Source organism: Anser anser (genome assembly GCF_964211835.1).
Source record: "Anser anser genome assembly, chromosome: Z".
NCBI classification, from domain to species: domain Eukaryota; kingdom Metazoa; phylum Chordata; class Aves; order Anseriformes; family Anatidae; genus Anser; species Anser anser.
The window spans coordinates 50296208-50312052 of record NC_139723.1 but is presented as its reverse complement, the minus strand read 5'-3'; the positions used below and the strand labels follow the sequence as shown (position 1 = coordinate 50312052).

At 36.5% G+C, this 15845-nt stretch overlaps 1 protein-coding gene across 1 annotated transcript in view; it reads right to left on the bottom strand.

The window, feature by feature from the left end:
- The window catches only part of LOC310889516 (proprotein convertase subtilisin/kexin type 5-like), a 49396-nt gene that overhangs the window by 19176 nt on the left and 14375 nt on the right, over nt 1–15845 (bottom strand). The window contains exons 5-7 of the mRNA XM_083817085.1: nt 12244–12286; nt 11308–11450; nt 9854–10054 (exon numbers count right to left, since the gene is read on the bottom strand). Coding sequence (XP_083673211.1) covers nt 9854–10054; nt 11308–11450; nt 12244–12286 — 387 coding nt within the window. The remainder of the gene's footprint in view (nt 1–9853; nt 10055–11307; nt 11451–12243; nt 12287–15845) is intronic.

Here is a 15845-nt window from a genome sequence, read left to right as displayed (position 1 = left end):
AACTGGTAGAATTTTAAAATTTTAAAATTAATTGATCTACCTTTTATAAAATTATTATTATTATTATTATTATTATTATTATTATGTATTTATTATTCTGGACAGTTAAAATTAGTTTTTCCTGTGACTGTGTTCTTACTGGCTCTTACTGGCTGGAAATAGGATTTCATTTATTGAATAAATAAATAAATAAGAAGAAATTATTAAATATATTTTTTCTTGCATAATAAATGTTCCAAAACATTTGTATTTTGCTACAGAAACCTGTGTATGCTACTTCCAAGAACAAGCTTTACCAAGAACAGCCTTGCAAAGCTGTCAAGAAAATTGGTCATGCAAAATATATTTTCTTGGCCTTTGCACTGGTGATAAATGAAAGATTCAACTGACATTTTTAGGCTTAAAAAAGTCTTCCACTTACCAGCAAAAAATTCACTCAGCAGAGTATGACAATTGAAATTGCCTAATGAAGCAGGAAAACTAATTAAATAACTACTGGCAAAATTGCCTCCCTTCAGGGAAAGAGTTTGGCGGCTACCAGAAAGAATTGCCAGCTCAGGGACTTCAGCCATCTGCTCTGACCTGTCACTGTTCCTTACACACGAGCAAGATAAGGACAAATAAAAGTCTCAGAGAAGGACAAACAAAATTCACAGCTCATTGTGAGCTGCTTGACCTTCCCTCCCCAGCCCCCAAAAGCTACCATTATGTACCTGGGAATCTTAGAAGCTTTCCTTTAAATTCTTTTCAGTCTGTAGCTCTTATGGTTGGTTGCAAATGAAACTTCTAAATGTGGAAGTTGTCGATCTGTGATGTAGAATTGCTAACAACCAAAACTCTAAAAATGGGATGTAGGGATTGGTCTATTCTCCTGTGTGCCTGGTGACAGAACGAGGGGGAATGGGCTAAAGTTGCTCCAGGGGAGGTTTAGGTTGGATATTAGGAAGAACTTCTTTACTGAAAGGGTTGTTAGGCATTGGAATGGGCTGCCCAGGGAGGTGGTTGAGTCACCATCCCTGGAGGTCTTTAAGAGATGTTTAGATGTTGAACTTAGTGATATGGTTTAGTGGAGGACTTGTTAGTGTTAGGTCAGAGGTTGGACTAGGTGATCTTGGTGGTCTCTTCCAACCTAGACAATTCTGTGATTCTGTGACTCTGAGAAAACATCATATTCTGTTATTATACTGTTCTGCATTTTTTAAATTTATTTTTTATTAAAATTTATAACCTTTTCAGATCCACCAAGCTAGTTTTATCCTTATGTTTACAGTCTTCCTTGGGTTTTTCAAACTAAAATGCCTTCTATTTAGTCTTATTCAGGCCAGAATCTGACTCAGTGTCACACCGATTCTTGTTCCTTTGTCAGAATGAGTAACAACTTTGACATATATCCAGCTCAATCTCCCTTATTCCTTTATGGAAACTGAGAAACTGAATCTTACTGTGCCACTACTTGAGCTACGGTTTACTGTAGCTCTGCAGCTACCATAGTGCTCTGCCCATTCAGTCTAGTCAAGGGCATATCAAACTGAAAGACTGCGGGAAAACTGATATATATATATATATATATATATACACATATTCTGTATACATATATCTATATTCAGTTTTTGTCCTGGTTTGGTTGGGATAGAGCTAATGTTCTTCACAGTGGCTAGTATGGTGCTTTTTTTTTCTTTTTTTTCTTGTGATGAACACAGCGCTGACAACACACCATTTCAGTTGTTACTGAGCAGTGCTTACACTAAGTCAAGGACTTTTCTGCTTCTCATGCTGCTCCGTTGGTGAGGATGATGGGGATGCAGCAGGAGCTGGGAGGGGACACAGCCAGGAGAGCTGACCCAAACTGGCCAACGGGATATTTCATACCATATGGCATAGTACTCAGCAAGATAATCTGGGTGAGTTGGCATTACTCAGGGATTATCTTGGTGGTGAGCATTGCATTATGCATCACTTGGAGGATTTTTCCTTGTCTGTGTTCTTTCCCTTTCCCTTTCCCTTTCCCTTTCCCTTTCCCTTTCCCTTTCCCTTTCCCTTTCCCTTTCCCTTTCCCTTTCCCTTTCCCTTTCCCTTTCCCTTTCCCTTTCCCTTTCCCTTTCCCTTTCCCTTTCCCTTTCCCTTTTCCCTTTCTATTTTTTTTTTGTCTTTCTTATTAAACCATCCTTATCCCACCTCATGAATTTTCTCCTTTCTGATTTTCTCTCTCACCGAGCTGTGGGTGAGTGAACGAGTGGCTCTTTTGTGCTCAGCTGCCTACTGGTGATAAACTGTAACAGTTTTCTTTTCTCATTTGAGTTTGTAAACGGGACATGAAAGACACAATGACAGAGTTTCTTGAAAACTAGTGCTGTAAGATGTTAACTGTGGTCTCCAAACTGAATTAATGAAAAAAAATGAGTGAAATTCTAGCTCCATTAAATTCAATGTCACCATTTTCCCCTTCTTTTTACCGAAGTGGTTTTACTTTGAACTGTATCCCAGAATTCTTCAATTTGATTTTAAAGAAAGATTAAATGAGTTCTCAAAAATATTCAGGGTGAAAAACTTAGGTCTGTGTGGAAAGAAGTGGTTGTTCTGGAAAATTGAAGGCTTATTTAAAAGAAAACAAAACAAAAAAACATCAACACAAAAAGCCCTCCAAAACCTCAAGACCAGAGGTCAAACCAGAGAAGTGGACATATCTAAAGAGTCACGGCTTTAAATATAATGGCATTTGAAACAGCTTATAGTCCATCCTTTAATCAGTTTAAAGCCACAACTGCATTGTAAGGGTTCTTGCTAGGATATATTCATCCTCTCTTTACTGTTCATCTTGTTCTCTCTACCCACTCTTTATGGACAATGTACTTAATGACAGGTAGTGCAAGCAGTAAGTGTTCATATGGATAAAAGTTGGTTTGTTTTTTTTTCCATTTTAGATCTTATATATTCATGCTCTTCTCTGAATAAATGGGGGACCTAAAAGCTTATATTTTTAAGTTGCTATCAAAGTAGCTACTTGTGCACATTTGTAATTGCAATGCTCTTATCTTCTAGTTAAAAAAAGACATTGAGTTCTACAAGGAGAGTATTTTTGCAGTGTAGAACCGTGGCACAGTTGCTGCATTGAGGAATGCAGAAGGAAATGTGCATCCATATTCCTTTTAGAAGGTGACCTGTCTGACTTTTACACTGTGTAGCGTGATGTGATTTGAATATCATCCAGTTGAGATGCTACCTAGTTTGTTAGATTTTATTCTGCACATGGCACTGGCCTTGAAACACTGATACAGTCAAGAATAAAAAGAAAACAACAACAACAACAAAAAAATGTCACATATATCCACAAGGTAATTACAATTACATAGACACGATAAAACATAATGAAAACAATATACTTATGCAATAAAATACTAGCCCTATCCCATTTCAAAGGCTTATGTGAACTGTAAATTTAAGGAAATTATGGGAGTGCTGAGAAGTAAATCACAAACTGCAATAAACATTAATTCACAATCTAGTTATCTTGTAACAACCATAGCATTATTTTACAAACAAATAGCTAGAATATGAAATCGGCATGCCTAAGAACGTATTGGATAATGAATCATTTTTTCTTGCCTCTAGCAACTTGAAATTTCACATTTGGATGATGCTTAAAAAGGTCTTCTAACTCTTCCCATGGTATTCTAATGACACCAAACTTGGAGGAGTTGTGGACTCGAATGAGGGTGGAAAGGCCTTGCAGAGGGATCTGGATAGGTTAGAGAGCTGGGCGATCACCAACCGCATGAAGTTCAATAAGAGCAAGTGCCGGGTCCTGCACCTGGGACGGGGAAACCCTGGCTGCACGTACAGACTGGGCGATGAGACGCTAGAGAGCAGCCTAGAAGAGAGGGATCTGGGGGTCGTGGTTGACAGCAAGTTGAATATGAGCCAGCAGTGTGCCCTGGCGGCCAGGAGGGCCAACCGTGTCCCGGGGTGCATCAAGCACGGCATCGCTAGTAGGTCAAGGGAGGTGATTGTCCCGCTCTACTCTGCGCTGGTGCGGCCTCACCTCGAGTACTGTGTGCAGTTCTGGGCACCACAGTATAAAAAGGACATGAAACTGTTGGAGAGTGTCCAGAGGAGGGCTACAAAGATGGTGAAAGGCCTGGAGGGGAAGACGTACGAGGAACGGCTGAGGTCACTGGGCCTGTTCAGCCTGGAGAAGAGGAGGCTGAGGGGAGACCTCATCACAGTCTACAACTTCCTCGTAAGGGGGTGTCGAGAGGCAGGAGACCTTTTCTCCATTAACACCAGTGACAGGACCCGCGGGAACGGGGTTAAGCTGAGGCAGGGGAAATTTAGGCTCGACATCAGGAGGGGGTTCTTCACAGAGAGGGTGGTTGCACACTGGAACAGGCTCCCCAGGGAAGTGGTCACTGCACCGAGCCTGTCTGAATTTAAGAAGAGATTGGACTGTGCACTTAGTCACATGGTCTGAACTTTTGGGTAGACCTGTGCGGTATCAAGAGTTGGACTTGATGATCCTTAAGGGTCCCTTCCAACTCAGGATATTCTATGATTCTATGATTCTAATTATACACTCCAAATGTCGTAACATTTTCTCATTTGTAAGACTATGACCCCTTCTCTTCTGCTTCTGATTTCTCTACTATCTTCTACCCACCCCATTCCATTTTTTTCCTTACCCATTCTGAGACCTTCATATGTATATCTGCATATCTGGATTAAGGTCAGAGAACCTTAATAATCCTTTTGAAGCCTGAGTTACTGTTTTCTTTCAACCAGAACTCTTCTAGCATGATGCATTTTTGCTGTTTTTGTTTTACTCTATATTTAGGAAAAGGAAAATATGCAAGATTGATGCAGTTGGTCAATGGCTGCTTGTGGGAGGTTGCGTTCATTATTGGGGGTGGTATGTAATAGTAAACAGAACCAGCTGCTATTTAACTGCATAATTTACTACAGCACATATTATCTGCATGTAAAGAAGTACATGTTCCGTTTCGTGTTTGCATCAGAAACAGACCTCATTCCACATCCATTTTTTTCATTTTGTACTTTTCAGAAATATGTGGTAGACTAAACCATGTAACCAAGGAATGAATGAATTTTTAGGAAGCAGTATTTACAGTGAACAGGCAAAATGAAGACCTGACTGTAATTTGCAAAACATCTAATCCAGTTGAAAGGGTGTGTGTGTTCACTTGGTGAATAAAGCTTACACTAGTGTGTCTCCTGGCTTCCAAAGTCATTTCATCATCTGGTACATGAGATAAAATACAGATGTTTCATGCTAGAAGCACAGAGCTCGATATCTTTTTTTTTTTTTTTTCCCCTTGGCTTGCCCTGTCTTTTTAAAAGCCTATATACCAGACAAGGTCTGTTTCCTTATTTCAGACCTGGATATGACTTATTAATGAGTCCTGATACGAATCAAACTGTTTGACCAGCAGAGTATGCCCTCAAAGTTGATATCATTTTAGTAAGTTGTTATTTATAGAACATTTTGGGTTTTTGTGTATGCTCAAAAATATTCAAAAGACTGGTCTATCATTTATCCTTGCATAAATATATATATATATATATATATATATATGTGAAAGCTTAAACAGAGAAAAAAAAGTAAAAAAGTATTTTATATCCACAAAGGTTTAATCCTCCCTTAGATGGACCAGTCTCTCAAATTGCAAAGAAAGTCAGACCGTGTTGTTTTCACCATGGCAGGCTCTGTTGTCCTGCCCTTGAAATTATGTTCACCCCAGAACCAAACAAAACTATAGCCGTTGTTTCCCAAAACTCACTTTGTCACATATGGTAAGTCAACACAATCACTAAAACCACAATGGAGCCCACTGAATCCATGTGGCTGGAAGAGCCAAAGGAAAATGGCTTCATTGTTTGTAAACACAGTTCAGGGTCTAATGCCTCAGCTTTCTGTTGTAACATTTCTGAAGAAAAAGAGTAAATAGAAGACTAACATGGTAAAAGCTGACGTAAACTACTGGATTTGGAAATTTTGGCTGTCTTCCTAGCTGTGTTTTCTTCCTGCATTGTCTGGAGTAGGGTATATACTAAGGATGAGTTTGGTGTGATTTCATCCTCCCACCCATGACAGGGGCGAGGTTGTTTATTTCATACTTGTTTCCCCACGCACAGCTCAATCCCCCAAAGTGTGAGGACTAATAATCGTCTGGTCCGTATTACTTAATTAGAACAACTCATCAGGCCACCAAAGCTCAGAGGCAGCTGTGCCATGCTGCTGCACTGAAGTAAATGTGTCAAGGATACCGAGCACCTAGTGGAAAATATATATTGATAAATAAGCAGAGAAGATGAGAACCAAAAGCCAAATCTCTGCCACAGTCTTGCCCACATCAGACTGGTGAACAAACGCAGAAGTATTTTTATATCACCTGAAAAACACACAAACTTCATGGAACATGCCCATGCTGCATGGCAGGCTTCACTTTGAAACTAAATTTGACAACAGAAGACAATGTTTTACCAAGAAAAATCACCCTGGAGACAATCAAAGTAGCTGTAAAACAAGTTAAAGACTAAAAAAAAATAAACTGGGATAAAATATTTGGGGATCTGCCCAGAGGAAGAAGTGAAAAACTGGGGAAGTTACCACAATTTTGCATCCATCCAAATAAAAAAGAAATAAAATTCTTAGTTCCCATAATCCCCTTCAAAATATATAATGGAAAAGAGGAGACCCTATGGAAATGTTTAAGAAGACCTGGAGAGGAACTGTTGTCCCAGGAGCTTTTTCCGTATAGTTATGCCAGCCCGAACCTTCACTGACTGTCAGTTTCAAGATGTAGGTTTTCATCTTACCTTTTCCTGTACTGAATATACTGTGGCACATTGCTAAACATGGTGGTAAAAGACAGTGGCTGCCTCAGCTACATTTTATTGGTTTTCAGAAAACTTTAGCCAATAAAGGAAGACATTCTAAAAGATACTGAAACTCTGTTAAGTTTTTTTTGTTGTTGTTTTGTTTTTGTTTGTTTGTTTTTCTCTTATAAAATTATCCAGGTATTTTGAACCCTCATCCGAGTGTGAAATATAATGCAGTTTCTAACTAGGAATCACCTTATTCAAGTGATAGGAATCTAACTAGGAATCACCAGGTATTACTGGTGTTAAATAAACGTATTTTGATCCTTCCTGATTCCTTCATTTTTGTTAAGGATCGTAAGTATGGATTTTCAAATATAGACACAGTTGGAAACCTGGACTCAGCTTATAGCTGCCTCTTGAATGTATCAGCAAAAGAAATAAGTGAAAGTGTGATTTTCTAGCCAAAATGCCAATCATTTAGATTTCATTGTTAGTTAGCAATTTAAAATTACTTTTTTGGGAGAGGTGATCCTAGAGTATCTGAGCAAGAAACTTCATAAACTGTTGATAAATTTAGTTATTCAGGGTGTAGCTTCAGTAAGACAGTGACATCATCATTAACATTTTGACTTGAAGGGTACTACTGTTCGAAAACTTTCCCTGTTGAGAAAAGGCTCAAGATATCACCAAGTTCAATGTCACTTTTTTAGCAACTGCATGCCATAGCTGCTGCCACGCTGTAGAGTCTACCCAAGAGAAGGTGAAGATCCTCCAGCCAGGTTTCCTGGACTCCTGTCACCAACTACATCAGGGAACAAGTGGCTTTGGATCAGTCATTAATGCTCAAACCAGTACAGCTCAAAGAGAGATATATCTTGAGGTATGAAATGCCCCTAAGTAAGTTTAGCTTTAACTATTGGAGAGAAAATGAAATAGTAGGCAAGGTGGAGATAAAATGTTTCCACTGTACAGTAAAGCTGTGTAGAGACCTGCATCAGCTGCTTGCTCAGAAGAAAACAGCTGACAATGAATCACCTTATTTGACAGTGTTAGAAGTAGACAACCAATAGCTAGACCAAACCACAGATGTGTTCTTTCCATGACACTGATTCAGAGTGTCTCAGATTGGGAAAATACCCATCTGGATGAAATACAATGAAATGCATGGAGGAGACAAACTTTTTATTAATATCTCTTCTTTCTAGATCTCTCTGATCTTTTTCTAATGTGAAGAAATATTGTTTTTGATGCAACATTTCTCCATAGATAAGCAATGACTAGAAATGGTCAATATTTTTTCTTTTTCTTTTTCTTTTTTTTTTTTTTAACACTATATTAATTTTTGATTCAAGTCCATAGAGATCTAAGGATAGCCATTCTTTGAAGTGTTTGAGTCAAATAAAGGCATAGGAGTCGGAAGAAAAATTGTATTTGATAGAAAAATAAATCTGGAAGGGACCATAAGTAAAATAGTCTCTCACTCCACTCAATAATCACCCCGTCAGATGTTTTTTATCTGTTCTTAAGGAGCTGTAGTGATGGAAATTCCCAAATGTCCTCACAGAGTCTACTTTTACTCTATTATTCATTCCATTTGGAAGTCTCATTTTTTCCAAGGCCAATCTAATCTCCTTTTCGCCATTTTAAGTCCTCTTTACTGCACATAAATAGACCTGATCTCTTCCACTCTTCTTCGTGATTATGTTCCTCTTGGCCTCCCCATTCAGTCCCAAGGGTCTCATTTGTCTGAGTTTCTAATTTTAAATATATATGCACACACATGTATATACATATATATATATTATTTTTCTGTAGACTTCTGTTATTCCTCACTGTTTCCTGATATATTGACCCACTTCTTTCTTTAAACATTGTGCCCCAAACTGAACCTATTATTCCAGCTGATGCCTTATGACTGTAAAGAGTGAAAGGATTATGTTGGTTACTTTTCTCTTTGTTTATTGTGATCAGACAAGTAGATATTGAAACTCTGGTGGAAATTTTACTCTCTGTTGGAGGGTATGGTGTACCTACCATTTTAAGGTGTCACTTGCAAGCCTGTCTAGATTCACTGTGGTGCACAAAGTTTCACTTAAAATGAATTAATTTACCTATCAAATGAGTTTAAATTTGCATGCTGGGTGATAAATTCACCATTAGCATGGCCTCATTGGGTAGCGTAACCCATTCAATTGTACTTTCCATAACTTATATAATAGGAATGACAAATACTGTACAGTGGACTTTTCATTTAATGCTTTCTTAACAAGAAATAGATGACTGCACTGGAATGCACTTGCAGATGTTTTATTAAAGGAAAATAATTTAAAAAATAGTACAAATCATCCTCATCAACAGCTTTTAATTTCAAAAGCATTTTCCTTCCAATTACATTATTTTATTTGAGAAGAAAATAATAGTTTTCTCATCCTATAGATGAGCTAACCAAGAAAGAACTGATACTTTTGTGAAAGTATGGAAATAGTCAAGGTAGGACAAGAACTCATAATGCAGTTTTACATTGTGTATTCGATCTCTTAGTGATGCATGTAGAAAGAGGATTGAAAACAAGAAATGTTGCTGTTAAATACGCACTATACACACACATTTGATTCTTTCTAGTTTCCTTCAACTTACATTCACTAATGTGTAGAGAATCGATGGCCAGATAGCTGTTCTAAAACATAACCTATAAGTCTCCCAGTATAGGAACTCCCAGTTCCTTATTTTTATAACTTTTATTTTTTTAAATATTATCTTTTAAACTCTTTTCTGTGCAGATAAAATAACTCCCAGTATTTTAGAAAAGGAACACAGAAGTTATATTAAAATGTTATGCTCTTTGCAAGGAGATGAATTTCAGTCTGTGATCAAAGCAATATTTTTAGTCAGTACAATTGTATGTACTGATGAAAGTGTATTTTCACTCAGACTGCATGATCTTGATGTCCTCTTTCTAAAGTTCTTAGTAGTCTTCAGAGAAACAGAAAAGATTAAGAGGTCTCTTGCAACTTACCATCCCAGAATTTCCCAGTGGGTTGATAATTTCTTGGATCCAGGCACTGTCCATGAGACAGCAGGAAATCTTTTTTGCACCCAGTGCAGTTCTTGTAGCTATACCCAACACAGGTTTTGCAGCTCCTATGGCAAGGTTCACATTCTCTAAACATGTCATCATTGAAGAAGCCTTCTCCACACTCAGCCACACATGTGTCACCTGCAACAGAAACAGAATCTAGCATCATGGTGTCAACTGCTAATCATGACGAGAAGATACCTCACCAGTAGACCTCTCTGTCTCCAACAAGGAAGTTTAAGACAAACAAATAATATATAAGAATATCTGAAACTTTTTTTAGATATATAAACTATATTTTTAATGTGAACCCTAAATTCAGTTCAGCTGCATACACAATGCTCATAAAGTCTTCAAACCAATCTGCACTGAAGTTGGTATCTCAGGTGGGTTTTCATCCATATCTTATACCCTGCAAATACATATCTTATGAAAGTCCAAATTCTTGAACAAAGTTCTCTGGTTAAATCCCAGTTTTTCTATTGGCTCTCTATAAAACCTAAGTCCAGAATTTCCTAAAAATGTAAGATATATGCACATTTTGAGGTTTGGCTGAATCTCCAGTTGCTGGTGAATATAAAGACAAACTCAGGTAAGCCTGATTCAGCTTAAACGTCTGTATACTGTAGCAAAGCCCCTAGAAGTTGTTATACTTTTTTTTTTTTTTTTTTTTGTGCTTTCTTCAATTTCAGTTAAAAGAAAAATAGACCACCATATCACCTCAGGTTGTGACTACAGAGTTTTCCATGCATGTGATGCTTTTTTAGTCCTCTGTTGCACCCATGCAGTAGGCAATGCACAAGAACACCTCAAGATTTCCTGTGGTTCCTATTTGGCACCATGTCTGAGCCAGACCTGCTTGATTCATGGCTTCCTAATAAAGTTAAGAGATTCTGAGTCTTGTGTGAATCTGATGTGAAACTTTGTGGTTTAACTAAATTATGTTTAAAATGTTTAAGGCTCATTACTTTATGTGGACCTTAAAGTCAAAGTAAAAATACACCTAAAAACAGTAAGGAAATGTTTAAGTGTTTTTCTGTGAGATAAAAGCCTCTCCTGTCACACAGTCTGAATCAAATAGATTTTTTTTTTTTTTTTAATTTGACCAAAAGTGTGGTAATTCATTAAAACAAAACAAAACAAAACAAAACAAAACAAAACAAGAAAAAAAAAATCTCCCAAGCCAGTGGATATTTAGTGCCAAGTATTTGGAGTTTTTGAAACAAATGGCATCTTATTTTAAAGCAAAGGACCTGATTCTGCGAAGTGTTAAATCCCTCCAGCCTCTTCTGTTTGCCATAGGAGAGTTGTGAATTTGAGAATTTGAGTCCAGACTAAAAAGGAAAATGTCTAAGATACTTCCAGGTATATGCCATACTTGTTACTTTGCTTACCTGAGAGATAAAAGCCTTCCTTACACAAGTCACACTTATCCTTGTCACATCTATCACAGTTGCTAGGACACTGTCTACACTGCAGGGAACTTTCATCTCTGTAGGTATCTTCTGGGCAGTATTTATAGCAACGCTGTTTATACCTATAAGATAAAGTAAACATAAATGGTAAATTTCTTTTGAGGTTAATGAGTTTGTTTTCTGTCTGTTTCTAGGTGTAATGGCAAAGCTCTTTTCTCACCCCAGTGAACAGAAATTATTTGAATTATTTGAAGTGCATTTGTGGTTAGCTCTTCAATTTTAATAAGTCATATTTCCTGATATCAGAATTCTTAAGTATAGCAAATTTGATATTTTTTTTAAGTGTATACACAAAAACGAATGTTTGCTTAAATTACTATATTGTGGGTCAAAAGAGATGACCACTTGTGTAAATGTATAATCCAGTGCTACAGCTGACTGTCTTTTCAACAACATTTCTTCTGTCACAGTAATTGTTACAGAGATATCTCTTAATACTCTCTTTGAAAAGCAGTAGGGTTCTTTCTTTCCCTCCATTTAATTTTTTTTTTTTTCTTTCCTTAACCTCCTTAAATTTTTAAGTGCCTGCTGAGCTGCAAATACCAGAATTGGGCACAATATACTAAGAGCATACTAGTTCCAAACCCAGAGGCACTAATTAACTTGTATACATTTTCTGTTCAATATACCTCTCTTTATAAATGCAAAGATCAAATCAGTCCATAAGGTTTAAATGATCTTGATAGTGTATGATTGGCTGTTTTTTCACCATTTCCCAAGCTTTTTTCAAAGTTACTGTTCTCAGATAGGCAATACTTAAAAGGAGTGGGACAACATAAACAGCACAGATTTATGTGGTTAAGCACACATTTTTGCATCAGAAAAAAATGTACAGGCATGAAGAGCTATACTCACATGTAATAGTTCTGAATGCATGCTATGCAGATTCTTGGGTCATCTGAAATTAAAAATGTGAAATTATGTAAATAATATTCAGAGATAGAATGAGAATGTTAAAAGGTTACATTGTGACACCATTTTTATGTTAAAATTTCTTACATTAAAATCACTATAGTCATAATTATAACATGATTTTCTCTGAATCTCTGTTTACATTTTTTGGACGCAAGCTCCTCCACAAACAAGTTCTAGTTTTTTTGTTTTGTTTTGTTTTGTTTGTTTGTTTTTCAGTGACTGGTTACTTTTGAGTCTTATTTTTGAGCACAAGTCACCTAAAAAGTGATGAGTAATTAAGAAGTGCAGTTCTGAATAGCAGAATCTTCCCAGGAGCTCAAGTTGGACAAAAAGTCTAACTTGTAATACAAGGAGACAGTGAAGTATCCAAATCTGTAGTTTCAACCTATTTGTTCATTTTTGGCACGTCTAAAAGCAAACTTTAAAAAAATATGTAAGCAATCATTTAATCTTAAAAGTTAGACCAACACTTCTCTATATAATGGGAAGGCAAGGCTTTTTATTAAACTTTTTCATCATAAAATTAGTTTTTGCATTCAAAAACTTTGTTAAATGAACAAAAAAAGGGCTTTATAACTTCTTAAAACTGTTACAATGATGGGTATGGCTTTATGCCCACATTAAGGGAAGAGTATTTTCTGTAACCTTCCTCTATCTTCTGTTAGCTTTCAATTTCTTTTACCTTCTCAAGTATCCCAAGGGGAACAGAGTAGAAGGAAATGGAACAACCTGGCCAAATGTATTTATAAACTATGAAATGTCTATAAATTATTTTTGATATTAATAGTACTCACAAGACAAAATTTTCACTGAGTCTGTTTGAATTTTGTATACAATAAATCACTCTTTACACATGTAAACTTATTAGGCAACTTGCATTTGGTTTTGTAAGTAGTTCTAGCAATTTATTTATGAGGTGTAAAGCTTTTCCCAGAAATGTTGCAGATCTGTGAAAATATTCTGTTTGCTGTTTAGAGCACAATCAGAAACAACAATCACATAATCTAGTGTTCTTTGGATTAGGTTTTATATTAAAAGAGGAAATACTCTTAAAATATGAAAATATTTTCTATGAAGTCCTCTGTTACTTCCAGATAAAATACTTTTGGTTTGTCCACGAGTTCTTTTAATGAGATACTTTTTTTTTTTTTTTTTTAATTGCAATTGAAGACAACTGCATTTTAAGCTGGTTTAGGAACTAAGAGAAAACATCTAGAAATGAATGAGTAAAAATAGTTTGTTAAGATTTCAGACTAGGATGCATGTTGATGAGAGGGGAAAAAAAAAAAGGTATCACAAACATCTAGAAGGTGCCTAATCACTCAGAACCTTCTTGTACCCTGCTGCTGACATACAAGCGTAGGCAAAATTGCTGATAACAAATAACCTACTAGAAGGCCACAAATATAGTAATAGCTAGTTTGCTGTATTTCACTTGGGAAAGCACTGAGTCTTTCTTCAAACCTAAGATTTTGGAGGAGGGCAGAATTCCTTAATAATTTTGAAAAATGAAAATCTCAGAAAGTTATAGAAGCAAAGCGAACATGATGAAAATTTTGTCTCATTTAAGTTTTCAGCAATAATGAGAAAAATATTTTTTGTTGACCTTTCTGATGACAAAACCAAGGGGACTCTGAAGTTTCTAGATTGTTTCTGAGTGAGTGGAAGTAATGCGCTACCCATGGGCCTCATATGCTACTCGGATGGTGAAAGAACACTCATGGGGTGTTAATGCCAGTCTAACCATGGCAGGTATCAGGGATTTGTTTGCTTATTGCTGCTGATAGCTTTGTGTAAAGTTATACATCTGTCTCTTTTCTGATTCCAGTATGTAGTCAGGAGTTAAAATGGAATGAAGAAATTTTACAGTTTCTGATTTATTATCCAATAAACTTTTAAAACAGTGAAGGATTGCAGGGGGCATACATCTGGCTTTCTGATTAGAAACTGTGAATTTTCTGAAAATACTTATGTTTTAAGATATGTTTTTTCTCTGTCATTCAGAGTGCAATTGAGGTTACAGTGTCAAGGAACATTGTTCTTGTTATGTCTCTTACTCATGTCAAGACCAGCCCATAGTCTAATCTGGTATTTGAACATACAGCCATTGGGATTGTGAAGCCTAAATCCATTTGCATATTTGTCTACTATATTGTTTATCAGCCTTTACTGAACATTGCTCTTTCTCTTACAGACATACCCACTAAATGGAAGCTCTACCACCTCTTACATATAGTCTTAGTTTTTGAGTTTAAACTGTTGAGGAATAATGCAACAGTTTAGAAAGGAATGCAATCAGGGAAGATATCTGAAAGCAAGCAGACAGAAGGCTAAATATATAAGTATTCCTTCAATAGCAAATTTGATATTTAATACATGTTATGTTTCCAAAATCTTGGAAACAAATTTTAAGAATGAACTATCTGGGGAATTTTAAGGATATTACCATACAGTTCCTCAGCAGTAACTCCTTTAAAATCTGCCACAGTCTGTTCTTGGACTAGCAGTAATAAATACCTGTTGGGGCTGAAGTCAGCTTGTTCATCCTATACTCACTTAGAGCTCACTTGCTCATGAAACAACTAGATTTCTGTGACATGAAATGGGTTGATTGATATATCATGCTCTAAAAGATTTCTTGTCAGGAGAATTGCTAATATTTTATCTACACACAATAGTTTCCATTTGCATTGATTTCCATTGTGCTGAGTCTCACCCACTTTTTGAATACAGAAACAAAATTAGTCTTGATAGCACTGGAAACAGGATTCAACCAATTTTAAAATATATGGCCTCAGACACAACCAAAATCCTCTATGACTTTCTGTTTTTATTGTAGCTTTCTTAGATAAGCAAAGATGATCTGGAGTTCATAGAAAAAGTAATTTTGTTCCTTTCCTTTTCTGTACTAAAGTGATCGTCCTGTACTCTCCCTTGCAGCCCACTTTTCATAAGTACAATACATCTGTAGCAGAGCTCTGTTCTAATTTAGAAAAGGGACATGCAAAGACTAAATACTGGTCCAAGGACAAAGAGACTTACTTTTTCTTGAAGCTCTCTGGTTTGTACAGAATTAGTGGTACATTTTTTTTTCTTTTTCTTTTTTTTTTTTTCCCACTACTCCGTGAGGGAGTATGGGCATTAGTGTTACAAGCAATGCATTGCTGTGCTGGAAGGGCACTTTTGTTCTTTTGTCTGAATGTATAAGAACACTGCAGGTGATTTTTGTAGTATTACCTTAGAGGCTTAATGAAATATTTACCGCATAAATCCATAGTAAAAATAAGCTCCAGAGCATTTTGAAAATCCCTGTCACTGTTTCACTGTATCTCAGAGTTCACAATATTTAGACAGATCCTAATTCTGGAAACATTGTGTGGTTAGTTTACTGTACTTATGAGTTGGCCTTAATCAAAGTATCTTGTCCAGATCCAGATCTTGCAATGACTGGTATGCATATTTAACTTTATCTGCTGTATACAATAAAGCTGTGAGTTGAAACTAAGTGCATGGGTTTATTTTGCAGTATCTGTATTTAGATT